The sequence below is a fragment of the Alosa alosa genome, chromosome 16 (assembly GCF_017589495.1).
Source record: "Alosa alosa isolate M-15738 ecotype Scorff River chromosome 16, AALO_Geno_1.1, whole genome shotgun sequence".
Taxonomy (NCBI): Eukaryota; Metazoa; Chordata; class Actinopteri; order Clupeiformes; family Clupeidae; genus Alosa; species Alosa alosa.
This window is the reverse complement of record NC_063204.1, coordinates 7,092,788-7,119,099: the sequence shown is the minus strand read 5'-3', so window position 1 is coordinate 7,119,099 and position 26,312 is coordinate 7,092,788. Positions and strand designations below refer to the sequence as shown.

The window sequence follows — 26,312 nt, the reverse complement described above, 5'->3', positions numbered from 1 at the left end:
CTTACAGTTTTCCACAATTGTAAAAACACATTTTTTGAAACCTTCCACCCTTTTCTCCATTCTCAAACTACATTCACAGAATGTCTGACAGTTCTTGCAAAATAAAAACACACTTGCCTCAAAGGTTTTACTTGTGCTCAGAACCAAACAGTATCAGAGTACCGATCCAGTGTATGATTGAAGTGTTCCCTTAAGATATGATTGAAGGGTTCCCCTTTTTTGAGCAGTATATATATGTGTGTGTGTGTGTGTGTGTGTGTGTGTGTGTGTGTGTGTGTGTGTTTGTGTACGTGTGTGTGTGTGTGTGTGTGTGTATATGTGTGTATGTGTTTGTGTACGTGTGTGTGTGTGTGTGTGTGTGTGTGTGTGTGTGTGTGTGTGTATGCCTGTGCTTACATGTGTGTGTCATCAGTATGCAGACCAGCGAGCTGTTAGCTGCAGACAGTAGGCATCCTCCCTGTCTCTCCTGCTCTCCAGCGTTCTCCTTAAGCCCTTCAGCCTGAACGCACAGCCAGTAGAAAACCCATTATGCCGGCACTATCGTAACGGCGGCAGACACCAGCGCTTCAGTCAGTCTCCCTGACTGCCTGTCACATGGTGCAGAAGACGGCTCGCGCTGACGCGTCCCCACCCTAGGGTTCCCATGCTAACCTGTCTGCAGAGCAGTGTGAGGAGACGTCGATGAGTTTAGACTGGAGAGTCTTCTCTGCACCTCACTTGGCGTTCTCTTTTAGGATTCCCCTATGTGTATTTGTGAATAGTAGACACTGACTTTGTCTTTTCTCTGTGTGTGTGTGTGTGTGTGTGTGTGTGTGTGTGTGTGTGTGTGTGTGTGTGTGTGTGTGTGTGTATGTATGTGCTGGGTGTTGTCTAAATGGTGTTGGTGTGCATTTCTGCGATTTCAATATCTCTTCTCATCTCTGACAACAGATGGAGGTGACTGACACACCAGTTGAGAGACTGACTCTGAGGGGAGTGAATATTTACTGACTAAAGCGGCACAGTCTTCTCTGCCCGCTCTCCAACCTTTAGATGAAGCAGCATTTAGTGCAAAAAGTCAGCCGCACTAAAAAGTAGCGCTTGTGTCCATTAAGAGCATCGAGCCCAATTACGGATGCCCTCTTCTGCCATTTGATTGAAACATTTTACGTGTGTGTGTTTGAGTGCTGTGTGAGCGTGTGTGTGTGTGTGTGTGTGTGTGTGAGAGCTGTGTGTGTGTGTGTGTGTGTGTGTGTGTGTATGTGAGAGCTGGACTACACACACCAGTCTCACTGTGCTTTATCTCCATGTTCCCCCTCTCTGAGCGCAAGGCTTTTAAACGCTGCAGTGTGTTGGATGGCCAGGGCCCACAGTGTGCCCCTCCCCTCCCCTCCCTGTGTTCTAAACGCCTGGACGACTCTGAGCACCGCCGGAGAGCGTCCTTCACAGCCCACACCAGCAGAAAAAACACTACAACTCCATTCATCAAATATATATAAATACATCTATCTCTCTCTCTACACACACACACATATACATATATATATATATATATATATAGACCTATCGGCACCATCGTTCAAGAAATGACTTATGCCAGCAGGATGGTGATAGAGAACACTTTAATCATGACTAGGTGGAAGGCAGGAGTTAGGGAAAGCTCATGACACAGATCCACTTATTACTCAAAATGAAATTCGTCATTGCTTCAGAATCCAGCTATTTTGTTGGAACACAAAGGCCAGAGCACAGTGTGCAGGGGGGAGTGGATGTGCTGCACTGCAGCGCTCAGGGTTGCCTCCATTGTCTTCTGATCGGTGAGAGTGCATAGCCGGGGCTAGCCTTGGTCACACACTCTTATTCTCATGCCCAGTGTGTGTGTGTGTGTGTGTGTGTGTGTGTGTGTGTTGGTGTATACGAGTGTACTAGTGTGTGAAGTGTGAGATTTTTCTAACCAGGCACTCAGGCCGGCAATATTCCACCTCCCTGCATGGTGTACAGCAACGGGGGGGAAAAAGCAGCGAGAGGTTGAGAGAGAGAGAGCCAAATGAGCAGGAGGAGAAAACAATAGAGATGGGGAGAGAGATGGAGAGAGAGACGGAGAGAGATGGAGAGAGATGGAGAGAGATGGAGAGAGATGGAGAGAGAGAGATGGAGAGAGATGGAGAGAGATGGAGAGAGAGACGGAGAGAGAGACGGAGAGAGATGGAGAGAGATGGAGAGAGAGATGGAGAGAGAGACGGAGAGAGAGAGACGGAGAGAGATGGAGAGAGAGATGGGGAGAGAGACGGAGAGAGAGAGACGGAGAGAGAGAGAAAGGCACGGCAGGAGAAATCAACTCGGAGTGTAAAAAAGCACTAAAGGTGAATGAGAGGACGTTTCGCACAGCTCTCTGGTGGCCATCGAAAAACAAAAGCATCGGAGTCCCCTCGCGACTCACCCCGCCCAGGACCACCGCCATCACCTATCCCCTCTATAGTTCTCGCCAAAGAATGGGAACTCCAACTGAACAAAAGGCGACCGAAAATGGGAACACGAGAAATAAACCATCTAATTTGGCATCCGCAATTACGGTGAATGACAACCCCCATCATTACTCCATACTGTAAATGGATACAATTGTTCGCCACAACCTTAATTGTTGGAAGGGAGCAATTTAAATATAAGAGCAATTATAGCTGTGAACGATGATGACAGGAAGCATGTTCCAGGCGGTCTCTGATGGCCTGTTCGGCGGTTTATGAGCGGGCCTATTAAAGTGGTGGCATTAGCAGAGAGACTCGGAGATCATGTCTGCAACTAAAATCTAATGACTGTAAGTAGAGGAGGGTGCTATTTTGAGAGTCAATCAAACAAAAGCACCACAGTCCTCTGACTCCAGGTTGGGTCTAACCAGCATCCATAGAAGAAGACAATAGTGTGTTAAAGTGTAACTTTCAAACTCTAATGGGGAGACTGGTATGTTATGTGCTCTCCTAGGTGATTTAGAATTCTGCTGTGATTTTTATTTATTTATTTATTAAATAAAGAGTATCGGCACTGTGAAAGGGGCAGATTGCATCTGCCTGCTGTCTGCTAGACCTGTGAAGTGCCCGCAGCAGGACCTCGTCGTGGACGAGAGCGGCTTCCTGGGCAGAGTGGTGAAAGGTCAAACTGCTACATCTCCAATCTCACTTGTTACCACAACAACATCAAAATGGGTTTCTTTTGTGAGGCACTCTTTCAGGTTGCTCTAAGTGAGTTTGTAAGTGTGTGTGTGTGGGTGTATCTGTGTATGTGTGCAAGAGAGAGAGAGGCCTTTGTGCTTGTGGGGATGTGTGTGTGTATGTATGTATGTATGTTTGTGTGTGTGTGTGAAGAACAGATGAAAGTGCAAAGAGTCCAAAAGGTCACAGTGTCATCCATTCCCCCTCAGACCTCACACAATTCTTTTACTTTTCAAGAAGGTTCACACACGCACACATACAGTACTCACACACAGAGCCACACACTCACAGAGCCTTACAGAGAGACATACAAACATAAAGCCATAAGATGAGGACACAAAAGCTCTTAAATGATTCAGTTTTGCCCCCCCCCCAAAAAAAACCTAATGAGGAGAAAGCTATAATGCTGACACACGTGCCCCCCATGCCATTCAACTACCCTGCTAGCCCCCCACACACACACACACTAGCCCTCTCCTGTTGTTGTGCTGTGTGTAATTACCCCCCTCAATATCCCCCCACCCCACTTGCCTCTCTAAATCAGCCATCGCTACAGCAGCTCTGCGTCTGATTAGCACCGCGGGGGAGCTGGGCGCTAACTCCCTCTCTTCCTCTTGCCTCTTTTGTCTTCCTCTCAATGAAGCCACCTCCCCAACAGCAAGCTCACCACACCCCTCCACCCACTCCCTCAACACACTTCTCACACCAAAAAAAGACCACAAAAAAGAGAGAAGGTGTGTGTGTGTGTGTTTGCGTGTGCGTGTATGTGTGTGCGTGGAGGATGGGGGTGTTGGGGTTAAAACCAATGCAGAACAATTCTTGCTCAAGCTCCCTAGGTCCACCTCGATCCTCTGTCCTTCAGCGCAATTACCCAGAGGCTTATTGATTATTGATGACTTTGCGATTAGTTTCTCGAGGAGGGCATGGAAGAGAGGAGAGGAGAGGAGAGGAAAGGAGCATGGTTAGAATGGATACACAGATGGATGGATGGATGGACAAGTGGATGGATGAGTGGCCTTGGATTGCCTGGTTCTTTAATAAGCACTTGTTTGTGCAGCCTGCCATCAAATCCCCCTCCTGGCCGCTGTAGGGCCCGAGCCTGTGCAGATTTGAAATGCATAGCTTCCTGTTCTTTTAATGGAATCTCTCCCACTCTCCCCTTCTGCTCCTGATCTCCTCCAGCCAAATCATAAATAGCATATATATATATATATAAATATATATATATATATATAAATACATAATATGTATGTATTTCTACCCCAGTTTTGCTACAGCTTTGAAAAAGAAAAACTTAAGCACTCAAAGCCCTAAAAGGAATTTGGTCTGTGCAATAGCAAGGTCTCTCTTTTGTCACGGCTTTCTTTCCCTCCTGTCTTGGCTCTGTTTCTGTCTGTTGTAAAGAAGGGGTGGCCCTGAGAGTGCGCTCGGTGTGCGGCCAACATGTGCACTTCTCGCCGTGAAATCGGGTCTGGCAGCTTTCCGCCCCTTTTTCGCTGTTTAAAAGGTAAGGCTCATCTCACGAGACGAGGCGCCGATCCGCCCCTGAGCCGGGGCAGCGGAGGAACAAAGGCGGCAAGATCAATGCCCTGATGAATAAAATATCACATCCCAAAAATAAATAAATAAATAAAATACAAAAATCCCTTTCATTGCAATTCCATCTCAGCTGATACGGCAGAGATCATCCTTCAGGCTTATAGTGGCGTAGTCATTTCACATAAGTTTGGCAGAACGTACGTATGAAACTGATAACAATGGCTGAGTTTTCTGAATATCACTGATTGCCAAAATGCATCTTAAGAAAGCAATGGGCAAAAAGAAAGGAAGGATGAAAAACAAAAAAAGATAAAAGATGAAGGGAAGAGAGTAAAAGCAGAGGGAGGGCGCAGTTGCTGGCAGTCTTGCTGCTACACATGCTGCTACTCACAATGGGACTGGCGTTGATGTAATCTGAGTTGCTGTGGTTGTTCTCAGGCTTCAAGGTGACTCGGGAGTGATCGTCTGAAATGGAAACACATAATTTTAGTACTTCTTTCTCACTCTCTCTCTCTCTCTCTCTCTCTCTCTCTCTCTATGATTCCTGTGTTCCACGCCCTCGCACTGCATTTGGTGGCAACACTTCATTTAGGAGGAAGCAAGAGCACCGTCTCCTTTTCTGAGCTCATATCGGTGAATATCTCCACTTGAGCTTGAAGGGAGCGTGCAGAAAGGCACTGCTGCATAATCAATGCTTCTCCAATCCCAGCGAGCTCCCAACTCCCACCTCATCTCCCAAATCTTCCTCACCACTAGATTTCACACTCAAAATGGCCTCTATAAAGATTTCTTTTTTTCTTTTTTCCTCAGCGCAGCTCAGCGTAACAACTCGGTGGGTGTACGACGACTACATCTTTATTATGTCTTCTGGACCCCAAAGACTCCATGTTCTGGACCCCAAAGAGCCCAAGCCTACAATTTACAGCAGGGTATTTTTCACACCCTCAGTCGGGCTTTGAGCACATTTTTTGTTAACCCAGGGCAGCTCAGTTTATAGAGGTCAGTGGGTTGCTAGTGCCCTCAATGGCAGCTCAGCTCAAAGACCCCCAGCAGAAGCTCAGGACTCAGCAGGTTGTGTCTTTTTTTTTTTTTGAAAAAAAAGGCGGTTTGGGGGTGGTTTGGGGGGGGGGCTGGAGGAGATGAAGAGGGGTGAGAGGAGGGGCTACTTACAGACGAGGACCCCGTTGGGTCGGTTCCGCTGGGCGTTCTGCGTCTCCTGGCCCACGACGGAGGCGCCCGGCTCAGCCTGGTAGCTGCAGAGAGCCTCCCACTCCTTCTCCAGACGGTTCTTATTCTTCAAGTGGTCCTCCATGTAGGACTGGAGAGAGACAGATGCAGAGAGAGAGGGAGGGAGGGTGAAAGAGAATGAGGTTAGAATGTCACAAGAACAAAACTCACACTGGCAAACACTTTCTAAAGTACAGATCATAAAAACCGTCTGTGCCACAAAGATTAGACACTGGGAGACACACTTACATCTAAGCAAAGAAATAATTTATTTTGATTATATGATTTGACGCAACAATACACTTATATAGCTGAAAGCTATTTCAGTTGTCCATTGTGAGGACCACATTACCACAGCTAGGTTGTCTGGAACCAAGAATTGTATTGAAATGTGTGTGTGTGTGTGTGTGTATTTGTCTGAGTCTGTTTTTTGTGAATATAAGCGTCTCCTGCCATGAGTAGACGCATTGTGAGGCTCCTGGTCCGACCTCACCATTCCCACCGGCCCCAGCGGCCTGCCTCGCCGTACACGGCCACAGAGCCTCTGGACGCACGTCAGCCCACTGATCCCCCCACTTACGCCACCCCAGGCAGCAGCCGCAGACAGTTAATCCCGCACCTCTGCGCTATGCATGAGCACTACACCACCGGTGAGAGAACGACAGAGGGAGAGAGAGAGAAAGAGAGAGTGAGGAAAACAGATAGAGAGAGAGAAAGAGAGAGAGGAGGAGGGGGGGAGACGGCCTGACAATCGCAATTAAGACTCCTGAAAGGTCCGTCTGCATCCACGCGTACTTCAGGGGTGCTTCAATCACCCCTTTCACTGCTTGCAAAAACGCTGATAAGATTGTCTGCGTCTAAGCCGTCTCCCCGAGAAGACCAAATTGAATTGAATTCACCAGAGACAAAGAAGGGAGGGAGGAGGGAGAGAGAGAGAGAGAGAGAAAGAGAGCGAGGGAGAGGGAGATTGTGACAGAGAGGGAGGAGAGGGAGAGAGGGAAAAAGGGAGAGAGGGAATAGGAGAAGAAAAGAGAAGGAGGCTTGTCTGACAGAGCTGTGGGTGTGGCGCGTGCACATATGTGTGTGTGTGTGTGTGTGTGTGTGTGTGTGTGTGTGTGTGTGTGTGTGTGTGTGTGTGTGTGTGTGTGTGTTGTGAATGTATACTGGTTGCTGGCTTGATGTTCAGACTCCCTGTCCTCCTCTAAGGTCACTGCACACACACACAGTTCTGTAGCAGTGCTAGACTGTGTTAGTGGATTGCACACTCATCACCTGATGTTGGGAGGGACCCTCTGTGCTTGCCTTGGAAAGCTATCCTCAAATGCAAAAAAGGGAGCCATCAAACGAAACCCTCACCCTCACCCTCACACAAAACCTCAAGAGCAGCACCTTCACAGATGGATCCACAACAACATACACAATATCCCCACCACACCCAAACACACACAACCCACACACACACACAACTTGATTCATAGTTGATTAGTCGTTCTGTCCAAGACTCAACAAAGCCCTCTGTCACCATAATAGTTAGGAGCGACAGCACTCAATCAGCCTAATAGTGCTATAAACCCTGATGTAAACACGCTCAAAGGCAGCAAAATAAGCTCTTAGAAATGCATTGAACTGTAGGGCAGGAACCACATAAGACATGTGATGTTTACATCCTCCATTCAATGGGCCGTATATTCTGTCACTATTTCTTTCCCTCTCTATCTCTCTCTCTTTTTCATTTCCTAGATAAGTCATATCTTTATAAGATTATGCTTCATATGACAAGCAACTTAATAGAAGGCTATTACTGCCCATGTTGAATTCATAATTTAGTAAGGGGAAATGACTTTGATTAAAAAGCCTTGGTAGCGAAATAATGAGATTAACCTCCTCTGGATGAAAGGAAAAAAAAATACATTCTTTAATTCGCCCACTGTCCCTGTTTCTGTTGAAGCCACCACTGCTACGCTAGCCAGTGGCCTAATCACCTGTGTTCTCATTAGCTATTTTTACTCACCTAAGCCGAAGGTTCAGCTCGAGCCTGCTAGAGATGACCTCATGTGGAATTTGGAGAAAGGTCTCTATTTGAGAGTGTTATATATCAACACCATGTGTTTTCATTCTAATTCGGCACAAAAGTCCTGCACACATTTACATTCAATGACAAAATGTTTTTATTCTTACTAGTGGCAAAGTTTACTTTACTAGTCATTACTTTACTAGTCATTTTTTCTTTCATCCAGAGGAGGTTAATCTCATTATTTTAAGACTGAGAGGGTGCCTATTATTGCCCCTATGTCCATCTGTCATCTACTGGTCAACACACCTGCTTTGTAAGCTACAAATTTGCTGCAGAAATACTAAGTGCGTACAGACCAAGCTAATACATCTGATCTGACCATTTGTAGTTTTGTGTTGAATGGGGAGGGTTGGGATTTGCTGGAATGCACACACACAGCATGGTAATCCTCCACTCAACAGAGCAGGTGCCTCCTTCAAAACGCTTTCAACTTCAGCGGAAAAAAAAAGCCCCTCAAGATTACCTTTAACATCAGCTTGATCTGAGCTCATATAACACGAAGCAAAATGATCCTTCACTCCATTGCCTTGAATCTCTGGGTTCTTCGATAATATCAAAGATGCCCCCCACCCCAAACAAAACAAAATGGTAGCCTGCTTTATTTCTCTGGGGAAGGATCCCCCCACCACCTCAACAAAGCCTGGTGGTGTACAGAGGCTTGGCGCGGGATAGGCGCTTACCTGCTGTCCTTTGTTGGCGCTAGAGTAATAAGGTTTAGGGGGAGAAAGTGTAACAGAATTACTGCCAGCCAATCAGTAGGCCTAGATGACGGGGTGTCGGAGCCAACTCCCCCTAATCCCCTTAAACAAGCTTCACAGAGGAGGGGAGGGGAGGGGGTTTGGGACAGGGGGGTTTGGTGGAGCACAGACCTGGGAATAGAGAGTGCTTGGGGTGGGGAGACACAGCAGCTGAGGTAATGGCGGCGTGGTAGTGATGGTGGTTGTGGAGGGTCTGGAAGGAACAGCCTCGAGAATAAGTGATTGGTGCTGCTGCTGTGTCCACAGAGAAATAAACACTGTGTGTCCATTAGTGTGTGTGTGTGTGAGAGCGTGCATTAGTGTGTGTGTGTGTGTGTGTGTGTGTGTGTGTGTGTGTGTGTGTGTGTGTAAAACTGCGTGAGTGAATTCATCAATGTGTGCTGCTGGGGGAAAGAGAGTGTGCATTATTATCCATATTTATGAGCTGAGGCAATCAAGGAAAGAGAGACCACAGCATTCTTCGCAATTAGCCATCGACTAAGTCATCAGCCAGGTAGGGTTCTTTTTTTTTTGGCAGAGGGTCTTTATTATTCATTTTCTCACCTTCATTGTCTTTAAATATATATTTCATGTCATGATTCCCCCTCTGCTCAGCTCAGGAAATACATGAAAAAAAAAAAACTAAATAATAGATAAAAGCATGTGCTGCCCGTGGGTCCTTATTGATTTTCTGTGGAAACAAATCAGCACACAGAGTTCACAACAATGTCTGGATATCAAAGACAACCACATCAGAGCTCACCACATTTCTGTGGGGCCAGGGTAAGAGGAGCAGGAGAAAAGCTTGCTTAGAAGATTGCTTTTTTTATTTTAAAAAATGTGTTATAAAAAAACGCTGCAGAGTGCGAGAGAACTGGGAAAAATAAACCGCCTTGCTTCCCAAAATGAGCTACTTGGAAGACACTGGCATAAAGCAGTGATAGGTCTCCGTTAATCTCCGGTAAACCTGCTTACACTTAATGAATTCTACGATCTAATAAAACACGCTTTAATTGCTCCTGCTAGGTGCTGGGCACAGCACTGCACTTCATGGAGCTGTGCTTTCACAGCCATGAGCCAGGGGTGCTCTCCATGGTCCTGAAAGACACACGTTCACTACAGGCTCACCAACACAGGAGACTTGACAGCAAGTCTGTAGCTGCTGCAGAATGTCCTGCACTACAGCAGTCAGGTTTACACACCAGACTGACCTGGGAACAGCTACCACACATACTCACACAGCCCCACACACACACACACACACACACACACACACACACACACACACTGCCAATCAAGACCCATGTTCAGGCAGACAGACTCAGATGGTGGGCCTTTATTCAGGCATGCTGCGCAGAAGAAAAGCCCCAGCAGGTCTATTCATAACCTCCATCTTAAGATCCCGACATGAAAGGGGGGCAGGGGGCTGATCAGAGGTCTCATTTTTCATATGGAGGATGTAGGGAGCCGCCAAGATAGGGCGGAGATAAGTGACCCGCGACAGAGCGGGGCCCCCGATAACAGGCAGTATCTGAGAACAGCAGTCAGGTGACGCCCCGACTCCCTTGTGAAAAGACCGGAAGGAAAAACACACTCTGCTGGGATCAGACGCTGACCGGACGCGTCAAAAGACCCCGGTCACATAAAGTGTGAGAACGATGGAGAACGAGCTCTATAAAAGCCTATTTGGAGTTTTCATGGGGACTTCTGTAAAGAGAGTGCTCTCAGTCTGTGAGAGTATGTCCCAGCGCCTTGCGGTGGTTTTAAACTTAGTTACGCAACCTCGCAAGAGAGAGGTGACACCTGCCTGAGGAAGAATATTCATTGTGAGGGGAGATAAAGTGAGGAAGAGGAGCAGAAAAAACTACAACAACATCCTGTCCCTGAGACAAGTGTGACAAAGAATATGATCTTCCGTTGTGCAATGAGTGGGTGGGTGTGTTAGGGCTTTAGAGACATGAGAGTGCCTGTATGTGTGTGTGTGTGTGTGTGTGTGTGTGTGTGTGTGTGTGTGTGTGTGTGTGTGTGAAACAGAGTGAGGTGTTCTATTTAGAAATAGATATTCATCATCTAGTTTAGCACAGCAGGTGGCCCAGGGAAACCATTTGAGTGGGAGTTTGAAAGTGAGTGTGTGTGAGAGTTTAAAAGCTGGGGGAGGAGGGGTGAGAGTCATGTGTAATTCTGTCTCGCATCTTGTCCAGAGTGTAGAGACAGACAGTGATCCCCCTCCTCAACAGCACTAGGAAGTTAACTGTGGTTGTGATCTGCAAGCATTACAGTTAAAAAAAAAAACATACTGTCTGCTAGACACTCTATGGAACCTGTGCAGGGCCTAAACCTGAGGTACGGTAAGCCTTTTCTCTGACATTAACAAACACAGTCAGAGGAAGAGGAAGAGAGAGAGAGAGAGAGAGAGAGAGAGAGAGAGAGAGAGAGAACGAGTGTAAGTAGCCAGGAAACAATATTTACCATTAGAAACGCCCACACACTCCCTTCTCCCAGAAAAAAGGGCTTAACAAACAAACAAAACACGGTGCTAAAATGCATTGAGTAAACAAAAAGTGTGCGTGTTTAAGTGTGTGTTTGTGTGTTTCTGGTGGAGGATGGCAAAAAAAAGTGTATATAGTTTTAATAGCTTTTGTGATAGCCTTCAACAATCACAATCAGAGCCATCCATTACCTCCAAACACAAAAGCGCTAAATGAATTAAATCAATTGCATTCTCCTGTTCCACTGTTGGACGTATGATGAATTTCCCTGCTGATAATGAATACTGCACTGCCAGGCATCTACCAGTCTTCTCTCACCGGCTTGTCTCAAATGAATAAAACAAAAGTTTGCACCAAATTAAAACAATCCATTGTATGTGAAAGAGAGAATGTGAGAGAGAGAGAGAGAGAGAGAAAGAGAGAGAGAGAGAGAGAGAGAGAGAGAGAGAGAGAGAGAGGAGAGAGAGAGAGGGATTTGGCCCACAAGGCATTCAAACTCCATTCAGGAGGAAAACAACAACTCCACAAGCACCAAAATGTCCGATTGACTATTAGCGATTAGCGGTGAAATTTTCCTCCTGAGCTTTTGTGGCCTCTCAGAGTCATACGTCTGAGAGGGACGAGAGGAGACAGTAAGCACTCCGTCAGGATGAGAGAGAGACAAGGGGAAAAAGAGAGAGAGAGAGAGAAAGAGAGAGAGAGAGAGAGAGAGATTGTGACAGACAGAAAGAAACAGCAGAGGGATGGATTAAGAGATAGTGAGAGAAAGAGAGACAGAGAAAGAGAGACAGAGAAAGAGAGAGAGAATGCCAGGTTGAATAGAACAGACTCTATAAAAGGAGCGAGATAAAGAGAGATGGAGAGAAATGGAGAGATAAAAGAGAACAATGGAATGCTAGCGAGCCGGAGACAGACAGAGGGAGGAAGGGAGCCGATAACGGAAGAAAGGATGAAGGGGGAAGAAAGGATGGTAGCGGCCAGGGACGAGCTCACAGGACTATCAGACAGGTAGCAGAGGAGCGGGCCTTTGGTGGGGCTGACGAGGAACCGTGTCAATCAATAGACTTTTGTTATATCTCACATCCCACCAGCATGATACTGGGATATAGGGATGTCTGTGACTGTATATGTGTGTGTATATGTGTGCGTGTGTGCGTGTGTGTGTGTATATGTGTGTGTGTGCGTGTGTGTATGTGTGTGTGTGTGTGTGTGCGTGTGTGTGTGTGTGTGAGAGAGAGAGGGGGGGAGAGAGAGTGTGCCATATATTTAATCAGTTTCACATACACTATATTAAGTGCTAAAATAGCTTTCTTGTTTTTTATTTAATATTGTTCAGCCTAATGGTGTGTGCACACATTTAACCTGCACACAGCTTATCAGAAGCGTGTCTGAGCAGTAAGTGAATAGGTGTTAAGAGGTGGGAATGGGAACAGCTGTTTCATGAGCATGACTGTCTATGCATGTGAGTGGCAAAGTGTGTGAGAGCCATGCATATTCTAGTAACACCTTTCCAGTGGACATCTCCATTTGGAGTATCCGAGTGGTGCTGTGAATATTCACCAGCATGATGGGTCCAGTTGTGCATGTGCATGTGATTGTACTTTGGTCTAAGTGTGAATAAGTTTGTTTTAGTGTAGGTGTGTGTGTGTGTTAGTGTGTGTGTGTGTTAGTGTATGTGTGTGTGTGTGTGTGTGTGTGTGTGTGTGTGTAAAGGGAGTACATGTATATTATTCTTTATCATGTGTGTGGTGTCTATTTTGGGGTACGTGTGTATCTTTATTGGTCTCATGTCCATCATGTCAATGTTGGTGGGTGTGTGTGTGTGTGTGTGTGTGTGTGTGTTTATATTTACCAGTATCATGTGTCTGGTGGAACGCTGGAATGTGTGTCTGTGCGTGTGTGTGTGTGTGTTGGTACTCACCAGTATCATGTGTCCGGTGGAGATGTCCATGTTGGAGTGGGCGGGCTCCTCGCTCCAGGACGAGGTGCTGCTACGGGCCGATGGACTCGGCATGGGCCCATCGCTGAACTGCGACGACACGCTGTTGATGCGCGACGTGTGCGACGTGTGTGACGTGTGCGCCAACGGCTCTGGACGCTCCCCGCCATCGGACCGCTCAGACGTCTGCACTGCCATTCGCTGCCGACACAAGTCCTGCCCAGGGAGGAAGAGGAGGAGTGAGGAAGATTGGTCACTTGAACAACAGTCATTCCAGCTATACCACTGATACACATAGTAGATTGTGTATCACCTTTCCCTTCTATCATCAATCATCTCAAGACATTGCTTTTGAAATCAGGCATTAAGACATCACCACAAATCTGTTCGATCATTAATAATAATATCTTGGATGTATGGGTGTATTGTCTGGGGGACTGATGAAGATCTGCAATAACATTACTAATCAGATTCATGCCTGATCGCACAACGATATTTAATCAAAACAACCCGGGGGGACAAAGATCATATGCATACAGTCGTATGGCTAATGCATACAATAGATCATACTTACTGGAACATGCCATTCCAAACTAGAATAGATATCGCCGTTTGGCTAACCACGGAAGACAGTTTTACCCATTTGTAATTTAGGTCTGTATTGATCAACAGCACTGCAGAACGCTTAGTGCACCATCCGAGTAGACAGATGAGTAATAGGGTTCTATGGGCAGTTTCATAACGTTATTCCAGCACTAATCTTCAGCCATCGACTACAAGTCACCTCAGACGTGGAAGAACAAACCGAGTCGTGTCCAACCCCGCCACGGCGGCCACTGAGACGCAGGTTGCAGTCACGGGCGAGTTGGCGCGCTATCATTTTCTAAAGATCCGCTCTGAGTCAAAAAAGAGGACTAGAGCAGGACGATTAGGACGAGAGGAGCGGGCTGGGAAGGGCTAAGAAACCCTGACAGCCTCTCAAAAGCTTCTGGCCTGCAGGCCAGGCAGGTCAAGTCGACTCGGCCTCTGACAGGTATGGAGTTAGCCGCAACTAATGGCAGAGAAACCAACCAGGAGCTCCACCACAGAGAGAAACCCCCGAGTCCACCGGGCTCATTACGGTACAAGACGTAGCACGTCTCTACACAGCCTACTATATATATATATATATATATATAAATCTAATGTGCTTGAGCCTATGATTTGATGAAGAGCAGAAGAGATGTGGGTTTATTCCTGATGCTAGGATATCACCTTTTTATTAACTGCAGCTGTGAATACCTCTGAATCTCTTTTTGTACACTCCTTTTCTGCTCCCCATGATGGTTCTCTCTGGGTGCGTTCAAACACAAGAGTGTGTGTGTGTATGTGTACATGTGTTTGTGTGTGTGTGTTTGTGTGTGTGTGTATGTGGGGGCGAGGGGGGTGCAGCAGTGGAGTCACAACGGCCAGCATCGCTGAGACCGATGGACTGCGGTTGCCACGGTGATGGCAGCCAGCCAACGGGCTGAGACCGTTCGCTGTGACAGCCTCCGGTGGGCCAGACAGATGCGGCACCCGAACGGCACACTCATTCCGGACTCGCAGCTGGACCAATCAGTGCACACGTCCATCAGACACCGTAGGGGGACGCAGGAAGTGGAGCCCCTGAGGCGAGAGTCACAGGGCCATAAGCAATGCCCCCTCTGTCCACCCCCCTACACACACACACAAACACACACACACACACACACACACACACCGACTGACGGGAAGACAGAGACCACTGCTGGCCCGTGGGCAATTACAGATGAAACATTGCTCTCCAAAGGCCACTGGAGGTCTTTCAAGGGTTTAGGAGGAGGGGGGAATAGGCTTGGGAAAACGTGATTAACTGAGGGGGTTGCAGTAAACGAATGGGTAGAATTTTAAATACATTTTTGGAGAGCATAATTCAGATCCTCTAGGGCTTTGGCTGCAGTAGCACAAGGCCACCCTCAGTTCTTCTCTTTTTTGTCAGGCATCCTGATGTGCACATATTTAAAGCTATGCTCAAACCCCTTGTTTTCATATCCCCCACTGACAGTTTGCTGTTCAGGTGAGAGGAATACAAACATTTTTCTGTGAATATTCCTGCATAATGGTACTTACTGTTGCAACAGCACAGACATAGGTTATGTCATATTATACAGGTATGAATTGAAATAAATTCAAAATCATTTACAATATTTATTCCTTAAAGTATAATCTCTAACATGTATTTTATTGAAAAATCAATAAAATACATTTATATTCCTGCATAAACTGGCTATAAATCAATAATATGAAACTGCTTAGGAACATATTTCTATGACAAATATATTCAGGAATAATCTTCTAAGAGATGAAAGATTAAAGGGATTCTTCGTAGTGTAAATAAAAGAATATATATTCTGCTTTAAAGAGGGCAAAGATTTCAGGCTGGAACTCAAAAGCAACATATAAGTATAGCCAGCTAAAAGAACACATCTCAATGGTGACAAAGACAGCTAGTGTGTTCATTATGTGTGCAAAAATGTCCTTTGCACAGAACATGTGTACCTCCATAATGTCTAATTTTGGGTAAAAAAAATCACGATAAAATCATCTCAATCATTAAAGACGGGAAAATGGGCCAACAAAACGAAGCTGGGGATCATATTATCCGGGCAATTTCTGTGTCTTTATTTAAAAAAAATAAATAAATAAATAAAAAAAATAAAAAAAACATTTGCTGGGTGTGAAAAGAGCTCTGTCTTTGCCTCAGCCTTCCCCTTTCCCTAAAATGACTCGTTTCTGCTCCCATCATGCCTCACAGCGCCATTACAGATTCTTAGCCCAGGCTCTGTCTGCCTACCCTGCCAGTTATTTACTTCAAATGGACAGTTTAAAAAAGAGAGAAAAGAAAATGGGGACCAAAGGAGAACGAAAAGAGAGAGAGAGAGAGAGAAAGAGAGAGAGTAAACGCCCGAGAGACAGAGAGCAAGATAGAGAGAGAGAGAGAGAGAGAGAGAGAGAGAGAGTAAACGCCAGAGACAGAGAGCAAGATAGAGAGAGAGAGAGAGAGAGAGAGAGAGAGAGAGAGAGAGAGAAATAGAGGCAGCTCTCATTGTTTGAAGACAGCGATCATATCTTTGAAACCCCATTGATAGTGTCTGCTTTATCGGAGCTGGAGATTTGGCCATTATATTGGAGGGGGGGGGGATCAGCGTGTGATGCGGCCTGACGTGGAGGGTGATTTCGATACGTGATTAAGAGACGGGATCCAGGAGAAAACGGGCCACGGTGTGCCTGAGATCTCACCGTTTCCCAGCTCTCCGTGCAAAAAAACGCAGACTCCCAGATCGCTCTGTTCAGGATGAGGAGAGGAGAAAGGATGCTGGACGACTGACAAGCAAGAGCGTGACAGTAAAGCATGTTTAAATATCTGCCAAACGCCCGTGTTTCATGTGAAGAACAAGCGATCTTCATATTGCATCATGTATTTGTTCGAAAAAAAATATAGATAATATATATATAGCTTGAAAAAATATCACACTCAGTAAAAACAGATCAATCACATTAAAAATGATGCAGTTGATTTACATATGAGACATGTATGGCCACATAGTCAATAGTAAACATGTCATTATCATTCACTGAAAATGAACAGATGCAAATAAAATCTCTAACACACACACACACACACACACACACACACACACACACACACACACACACACACATGCAGTCACAGAAACACACACACACACACACACACATGATTCCTTCATAACATGGCCTTGCCGTGACTCCCTCTTCTCATACTCTACCCATATGAGTTTTAAAAAGCAATAAAGCACCCTTGTAGTACAACCCCTGTCCAGAAGGAAATGTACTGCAGCAGTAAAAGCATTTGGAACAGAAAGGGGGTGCACCATAGGGCTGACAGGTGGGGGGTCAGAGAGGCGCGGGGTGGGGGAGGGCCAGGGGTGGGAGAGCTGGTGTGACTCGCTAATGCTACACCCACCCCGCTAACCCTCCCACCCCCCTCCAACCTCAGCACACACCATGAGAGGGGAGGGAGGTGGGGGGTGGCAGCCCAGGCGGAGAGTGCCGTACACGGGCAAACTCTCCTGGCCTCCTCCCCTCACATTAATATTCGCCCGCTAATGGGGAGGATGACAGCTCGCTGTGCAGGTTGGGCAGCCATGTTTATATGCACAGCAGCACGAACACACACACATGCATGCACACATGCGCGCACACACACACACACACACACACACACACACACACACACACACACACACACACACACACATGCACACACACACACACACACAGACACAGACACACACACATACACACACACACACACACACACACACACACACACACACACACACACAGACACATACACACACACACACACATACACACATACACACATACATACACACACACACACAGACACACTCACACACATACACACACAGAAGGTACAGATACACAAGCTCAAACATGCTCACTTCCTCCATCACAAATAAAACACTCTCACAGCCTTTTCCATTATCTCCCCCCCTTGGTGCTTGTGGTCATCTGTTCTGAATACAGGAGGGCAAAAGCTGTGGGCTAATTGCATGTAGCCATGTGGAGCCTCCTAGCCTCTTCTCACCGCTTGCACAGACCCAGCAGCTTAGGGGAAATCCCAGGCAAACAGTGGGACGTGGCAAACCACCGCGCGCTTTCGGCCTGGTGCTCTTTTCAGCGGCACGGCTGCGTGCGGGTGCCTGTCTCTCCCGACGCTTGCTACGGTGCCAACAGTTGCCAAAGCCTGAGCTCTGAAAATCCCATCCATCTTTCTTTCTTTTTTTTTTTTTTTTTTTTTTAAAGTATATTTTTTTGGCCTTTTTATGCCTTTTTTAATGATAGTGAAAGTGGAGAATGACAGGAAGTGAGTGAGAGAGAGAGCAGGGGTGGGATCCGGAAAGGACCACGGGGCGGGAATCGAACCCGGGTCGCCGGCGTATGGTGCAGGTGCCCCAGCCAGTTGCACCACAGCTGGAGCCACATCTTTCTTTTAAAAACAAATCAATGTCTCATAATTGCAAACTGGAAATGAATATATGACAATGCGGCCACCGGCCCCTGTCAAGACCCCCCTCTACGCACGCACACACACACACACACACACACACGCCTCCATCATATCGATACAACTCGACTGTTTTCTTTTCGCGTGCAATAACTCTGCCGATATTCATGGGCAGGGCCGTGGCGCAGCCAGAGACGTGATTAAATATTGAAAATGGGAAAGTGACGTGCGGATTTGCACCCCTGCGCTCCGCTTATATTGAGCACAGCTGAGCCCAACAAAATAAAATCAATACGGCTTCGCCACCCCCCACCACCGCCACCACCACCACCCCACTGCCTGCCTCAACCACCTACACCACCACCGGCAGCTGCAGTGGCAGCACTGGCGCCGCGGAAAAAGGTCAGACAACAAACTCATTTCCCTGCTAAAAAGGCCCTCCTTTTCAGCCCGCATTCATATTCAGTGCTGCTGGCACACAGGGACATCTGGCCTCGACCGTCCGTCTGTCCAGTTGGGGGGGCGACGACAATGGGGACGCGAGTGAGTGGCGTCAGCGCCCGCCAATGCCCGGAGAGGACTGGGGAGTGGCCTAAGAGTGCTTTTAAATTGGTCCTGGATTTGTGTAACTGCAAGCAGGTGAAGACTAAAGGATGAGGGGCTGCGGTACGCTTAATGGCCTTCAGCTTGAGTGCGAGCACTACGCCGTGAGGCTGCCTTTTCAAACAAGACTTAAAAAAAAACAACACCCTCCTCCCACCCCGCCGTATTCTTCTCTGCGCAGGACTTAATATATCAACGGCAAAAAAAAGACAAAATACGTCAACCACGAACAATCCCAGCAAATCCCGACCGCACAAGCACGTACCATCGCATCGGTGGGAGGTCTGGAATCTGTGAGTCTGTGACATGATTGGTGGAGGGAGAGTGACAGCTCTTACCTGATAGGCTGCCGTGGCATCGGCGCTGGTGTCAGTCCCCAGGCTGGCGAGCTTCTCCTTCAGCTTGAGGTGGGAGTGGTGACGCAGGCAGTACAGCGCCCCCGACACCCCCAGCACCATGACAATAAACACCATGGACACCACGGTCAAAACCAGAAAGTTGCTGGACTCCACATGGCTGTGTTTCACGATAGGGATCTGGTTCAGCTTGCTCCTCTGTGAAAAGAAGAGAGAGGAAATATAGTTTAATCATGGAGCCTGCATTTAAAACAGCAACTCACGGGCCAAAAATAAAAACAAAATATCTTAACAGATATCAAGTCTTCGTGACAATGAAAGGCAAATCTCCATGACAATGAATGCAAATGTAGACAGATAATGCATTATTGCGACTTATCAATTTTTTATGGCAATATTTCTTCTAGAGCATCAGTGCATCTTTTAAGGCCTGGGGTAGTAATCCAAAGGGATTGCTATGAATACAATTTACACTGTTAATGGAGATTTCTGCCTGGATATAACACCCAACTCTTTTCACTTCAAGCACTACAAGCACTGCCACCATTTTCCAAAGAAATTTTCAAAAGCAACAGCAATTGAGAAGAGGTCACATAGACTGGGATAGAAAGTGAAGGCAAGTGACTAAGTATGCAAGTACTGTAAGAGAGTAGGAGAGAAAAGCAAATGTTCTGGAGTATAAAACAAAGGTGCAATGTGACTGCATTTCCCCCATGATGATGACCCTAAAGGCTAGAACCCCCTCATCTCTCACCAGTAGCTCAGGCAGCCAAGTCATCTTGTTCTCATGCTAAATTTATGTGGGTGTATTCACCCTAGCCAGGTTCCACTTTCCTGTTCTTGTTGTCCAGTGGAGTGCAGACACCCACCCACACACACCACACAGTCACACACACACACATGCACTCGCACAGTGTGGCTGAGCCTGTGAAGTTGAGGCTCGTTCTTGTCTTGGCAGGTTTAAGCATGCCACAATCGGGCAATTAGGGTCGGTCTTCACTGTAAAAGCTTGTCGCTAATTAGCCTCCTAGCCCTGGGTTTGGGCAGAACTCCATCCCTGGCTCGGACCTCTCGGTTAATGGCGCTAGTGGGGGGGGTGAGTGGTGGGGGGGGGGGGGGGGGGGTGGAGGGCTGAGGGTAAGGGTAGGCGGATGGGGGTTTGGTGCATTGAAGGGTGTGTATAGACATGGAGGGGTGGGTGGGTGGTTGAGGGGGAGTTGAGGGGGCTTTCTGATGGGCCCAGCCCAGAAACATCCCACAGAACTGGGGTTGTCAGGCTTGTTAACCCCCCGGGAGGTGGGGTGACAGCCAGGGCTAAGCTGGATGAGAATTGGAAAGGCATTGTTTCCACACGCCTGTGAGGCTGAATAGCCAGGGCCTTCGGAGTGTGGGTCAGACCTGAAGGCCCCCAAAAAAAAAAAAAAAAACAGCTTCTGCTATTATTCTACACTATTAAAACTCCCTGAAAGACTGGAGGGGGGACTCTATGGGCTCAGCAAGGGACCGGCTATACATCTCACTGCAGTGGACGCTCCACTTCAGCAAAGCAAAAAAGAAAGAAGAAAAAAAAACCACCTTCTGTGGGTGCTGGGATTTTTTAAAGTTAAATAAAAAAAAAAGGGAAGAAATTTGTGGGAGGAAAAAAAGAGAAAAACACATGAGAACAGGAATGCATAATGCAGAGAGCATCAAATAGTCATCAAAGCTGTTTGAGGCTCAAGGACAACCATCAAGCCATGTGGGAAAAAAGGGCCTGACTATATCTCTTCGGGTTAGAAGACCTTGCCATTCTTAACTTCCAATTAGCATTTTATCCTCTACATGTCAAAGTATAAGGGAATATGTATTATTCCTTATATATGATAAACCTAGCTACATAATTCCTAAAGGTTGCCATGCTATTATTACACATTATTATACAATGTATTGCTACTTACAAGGAGCTTTCTTAATCAAAAATGAAGAAAATTCTATTTTAATTCTATCGACTCTCAAACGTTATTTTCTATCAGGATCAGCCTGTATATGCTGCTGCTGAACTCTTCCTGTCATATTTTCCCCCTTCAGAGAAAAAATAAATATATCTTTCATATGACTTGCTCAATTGTATTTCGGTTTCCATGGAGTAAGGCCCTTTTTCTCTCTTTGGCATTTCTGTGCTTTTGTGTGGCAGGAACGTTTTTTTTTTGTGCACATCAAACGAAGAGAGAAGCAGAGGGAGCAGACTGGAGGATGTCCTCAGTGTGGCTATAGGCTTAGGGATAACCCCCCCACCCTCTCTCCCTCCCTCCTTCCTTGCCTGCCTCCACAAGCTTAGTGCTCTCAATCGAATTACATGAAAAGATCTCCGACATGAAAAGATGGCCATGAAAAGAAAATTGTGCTGGGCTAAATAATGTCCACAATTAATTATGACTAAATAGAATAAATGCATTGGGCTCGTTAATAAGGTTTGGGGAGAGAGGCACAGTCACAGAGAATGACTCAAAAGAAGAAGAACACAAAAAATAATAATGAAATACCAAAAAGAAAAAAAATCATCAAACACCCCTATTTTTTTATGTGAACACGGAAGACGGCACAAGCTGCTCCAACACAAATACACAGGAAAAATAGGAGCGCAGTAGTTACAAAGGTCAGTGAATGTCCATGTAAATTATGGCCTGTTATTAAACTCCTCTAACTACATTACTGGCTGGACTAAAGAAAGAGTGGAAGGAAAGGACACAGGAACAAGTGTAGTAAAAAAGTCAAAATGATAAAAGAGAATACGCAGCATAGTCCTCATTCCCCAGGACATAACTGATATAATTTAGACATGTGGGCTAAACTGTGCGGCTACACTTAATAGCATTAATGCTTAGGTTAGGTAAGAAATATAGGACTATGTGAGAGTTGTTTGTTACAGCTGTGGCAGGCCATTAAATGCAATCACAAATTCATAAATTACACACCAAATAATTTATCGTAATATTACTATTGATGGCACAGTTAGTTTCATTTAGCCCCGTGAAGGCATGGGTCATTTACAGAGCAATACATTATTTATTTGAAACAGCTGGACAACGGCTCAGAGTTTCTTGGTGTGCCTGAATATAGGATCTTTTGTGGGAAACTGTAGATCTTTGTGCAAGATCTGTGATCATATATAAACTCTGTACACATCTCACAATATGACGTGTCCTTTTCAACTGTCTCATGAAAAGATGGGGGGGGGGAAACTCACAGCCAATAAGCTTTGTCTACTGGAACTACGTGTGTGAGTGTACCTCTGGTTTTGTGTGTGTGTGTGTATGTGTGTGAGGGAGATAGAGAGAGAGAGAGAAAGAGAGAGTCTCCATTATGCCAGGAGTTTTTTTGTTCATCTGTCGGGAATAAAATTGGACTTGCAAATTTTCCAATTCACGTGAGCAAACGCTGCCAGAGACAGTCAGCATGAATACACGGCTCATATTAAAAGCTCCAAGGCGCTGTCTCAGATTAATCTACACAGCAAAATGAGAAAACCAAAATAAACAAATATTATTGCAAAGATGCTGGTAATCTAAAATATCCAGTTAGATATCACCTGGCTTAACTAACAGGCTAATTGGTACATTCTTATATAATGTAGATTTTAAAATGCGGGTGCTAATTTCACATTTAACATGGTGTTTTAGCTATAAAAACATATTTCAAAATAATATAAAATTATATTGATTAGCTTGAAATACCTTAAAACAGCAACACAAAAAATGAAGTACAAAAAAACTAGCTCTGCTCTAACTTTAGGTTAAGCAGTGTGCTGCGTTCACAGCATAAAGGCACAGTGAGACAGGTCTGATGTGTATATACATTTAAGGATACTTCTTTCAAAAATAATGTTTGATTACAAAAATACACAAACTGGATAAGTTCCAATACATTTGATTTCTTCAAATTGGACAGCATGTTATTCTGCACACACAGACAACATAATGAGCTTTTTTTTTTTAAGCCAGCAAGAGCTCATTTCTTCAAAGCAGCTGTCTGGTTCTAGATGATCACTTCACTTTAACTAAGGTCAGGACTCCTTGATACTGGGCATTGTCTCTAGCAAGTAATATGCTGAGAGGTATGGACGAGGAGAAGTTTTCTACCCCTACTCTCTCTCTGTCTATCTTTCCTTATTCTCTCCTTCTCTCTTTCCCTCCTTCTCACTCCCTTTTTTCCACCACCCCGTGAAAGGGAGTGAGGGATTAGGAATCGAGCAGGAGACAAAGGGCAGATGGATTTCGGAGGCTCTGGCTTATTCAAATGATGGAGGAAAGGTCAGGCTAAGAGGGCGAGAGGGGAGAGAGGGAGAGCGCCGGTCACCCTTTCGCTCGCTCACTCTCTCTCTCTCCCTCTCTCCACACACAATGATCTCTGTCCAAAGCCCTAAGCATCACGATGCCTTCCACGGACAGCCCACACCCACTCCATTCAAACTCTTTCAGGAGAATTTTTTTGTTTTGTTTTAGTAAATAAATAACCTTATGAAAACACACAAACACATTACTTAATCATACACTTATGCCTATAGGCTACTTCCAAAATCAAGAAAATGTCATACTACATTAAAAAGATGATGCCCTGGTCACTAAGACAATATTCGATTTTGTTGTCCAGAAGCCCTCTGATTCAAACAAGGTTGATAGTTTATGGAGTTGGCCTGGCTGGATCTTACATAAATCACAGCTGTAAAACCATAAGGATAAGTTAATGAATGAAATTTGCTTTGCAATCACATATTTTAGCTGTCAATTTCCTTTTCAAATTAAAATGACAAAAACAGATAAAATACAGAAGAGAACCCCCGATGTTTTCACGCATGTTTAAATTGAATGCGGTCTTGGCCATAATTATGTTTAAAAGTATTATGGATGGTACTACTGTTATTTGTAGATTCAGTGGTATTTTACATGTTGCATATGAATGATGGTCTCAAGCAACTTCCTTTAATATGACTGGATGGAAATAAAATGTAACAATCTGCTTCACAGTGGTCTGAAAATTGCTTGAGGTAAACTGAAATGGCAACCGCCAAACACTTTCTGAATACACCTACACATTATATAAAATAACATTGGTTTGTTATTGGTGTTGTGTATGTAAGATATTACAAATTGGGCTACACTGTATTGATTAGATATGAATACATGACTGTTGGCTTACCAATACGGACTAGAACACAGAAAAAAGGCGCATAGACATTTTGGTGACATTTAAAAAATGTGCGCATTTTAGTCGTTTGTGTTTAAACATAGCCTAAGCATGATATAATCACCTTGTTCGGTGGTGTTTATTTTAGAATTAAGCCGTTCAAATAATAATATGCGGGTTTAAATAAATATATCTTGCTGCTAACCTAGCTGATCCATGGTAGCCTTCGGGGTAAAGTAACGGCAATCGATCGGTAAACTTCTATTATCCGGAGGACAGACCGGAGCATCAGTCCTCTGAATCGCGTGGAGTGAGTGCGACGGATAATTTGAGTCGCAATATGACGTACAGCATGAGGCATCATGAGTTCTCTTTAACCATTACGAATGTTCAAAGATACCCGTGCAAAATCGTGATCCTATAAATATTATGCATATTGTTAAATAGACGACGCTAAATGTTCGCCGGCATCCATCAATAGTCTAGGTAAGATTTTGCTGCGGTTAAAGTGTAACCCTACAATACGTTGTAGTGCCGCACCGTAACACAATACGTGATCTGTATGCTGTAAACAGGATATGTATGCATATCGTCTACATACACGTCAAACTAAATGCGTTCATGTTTGCAGATTCTCTTCAAAATGCATTCAAATTAGGATAACTGCTCCAATAGAGAGTTGTAGAGTACTATCCCATCTTTACATTTACAAGGATGCTCGCTTGAGTTTGGCTGCACCACAAATCATGCTCTGAAACCGTAAAGCAAACTGATATTCAGAGTTTCTCATTGCGCTCCTGCAAATATGTTCATAAGAAGTGCATAAAGGGATAGTTACCTAAATCCATATTGAGGAACCAAAGCGCGGAGATCGTCGTGGAGATAGTAGGTTCCTATTCCAGAGCTGCGCGTTTGGTTACTGTAACCACCCGTTAGCAGCAGTGCGCCCGGCAGCAACTCGCTTTGGACTACAGTCTCCTCTTGGTCCCGCTGCTTAAAAGTTAACAACCTCCAATCCGCCTCCCACGTAACGAAAGACCGCAGTTGCCTTGCCATACTTTCGCAGTGGAGGGAAAACGGCAAATGAGAACGAGGCAGAGAGTATGAGCGCTAAAGGGAATAAACAAAGCTGAGAGAGAGAGAGAGAGAGGGGGAAAAAAAACGAATGGAATGCCCGCCAGATTTTCCAAACCTTGTAAGAAGCTGCAGAGGGCTACCGAGTCCTTTGAGCGTTCATGTGCCAATGAATGAAAAGACAGAGAGCAGTGTGGTTTTTTTGAAAGCACAAAGTAGCGGAGCAGAGCCCCTCTTTATATTCAGGCGCGCTAGAGTCCCTGTCTTCAGCACATGTCACATCCACTGGTTGCTATAGCGATACCTCCACATGTTGCCGACAGCGACGGCTCAGGGAGAGATGGCTGCTAATAAGCGTGCGGGGTAGAGGACCTGTATGAATGGACATCGGGTTTGTCACTCATTTGTAACGCTACTTGGGGGTTTATGTGTTCCCGGTGAATTGCTTTTGCTTTTGCTTTTGCTCTCTCTCTCTCTCTCTCAATATTTTTGAGGAAGGGGTTTAGGGATTGGCGCTACTAAGTTTCAGATTCAAGAGTTGAGGTGATAATTGAAATACTCATAATATAATCACAATCTTAAAATTCAAGAGAGGCACCTAATTTAAAAGATTTCTTTAATTAAAAAAAAAAATCTCAAAGTCTTAACTATGGATGATCTTACTCTAAACATTTATACTGGACATTAGATGAGGTGTGATTCATTTTAATGCTCATGTGTCATGAGATTTCAGTAAAATACTGTTGTCTAGCTGTTTGGGTAACCACGGTTTAGTGAAAACTGTTCCGCATCATAAACGGTTCTCCTGCCATGTAAAAGACTGCTTCTACAAGCACGCTGTGATGCTGAGAA

General features: G+C 45.4%; 1 protein-coding gene across 1 annotated transcript in view; it reads right to left on the bottom strand.

Moving 5' to 3' along the window:
* ptprn2 (protein tyrosine phosphatase receptor type N2) overlaps positions 1 to 26,312 on the bottom strand; it is a 198,349-nt gene that overhangs the window by 16,466 nt on the left and 155,571 nt on the right. Inside the window, exons 13-16 of the mRNA XM_048266409.1 lie at positions 19,206 to 19,421; positions 13,173 to 13,406; positions 5,895 to 6,042; positions 5,116 to 5,189 (exon numbers count right to left, since the gene is read on the bottom strand). Coding sequence (XP_048122366.1) covers positions 5,116 to 5,189; positions 5,895 to 6,042; positions 13,173 to 13,406; positions 19,206 to 19,421 — 672 coding nt within the window. The remainder of the gene's footprint in view (positions 1 to 5,115; positions 5,190 to 5,894; positions 6,043 to 13,172; positions 13,407 to 19,205; positions 19,422 to 26,312) is intronic.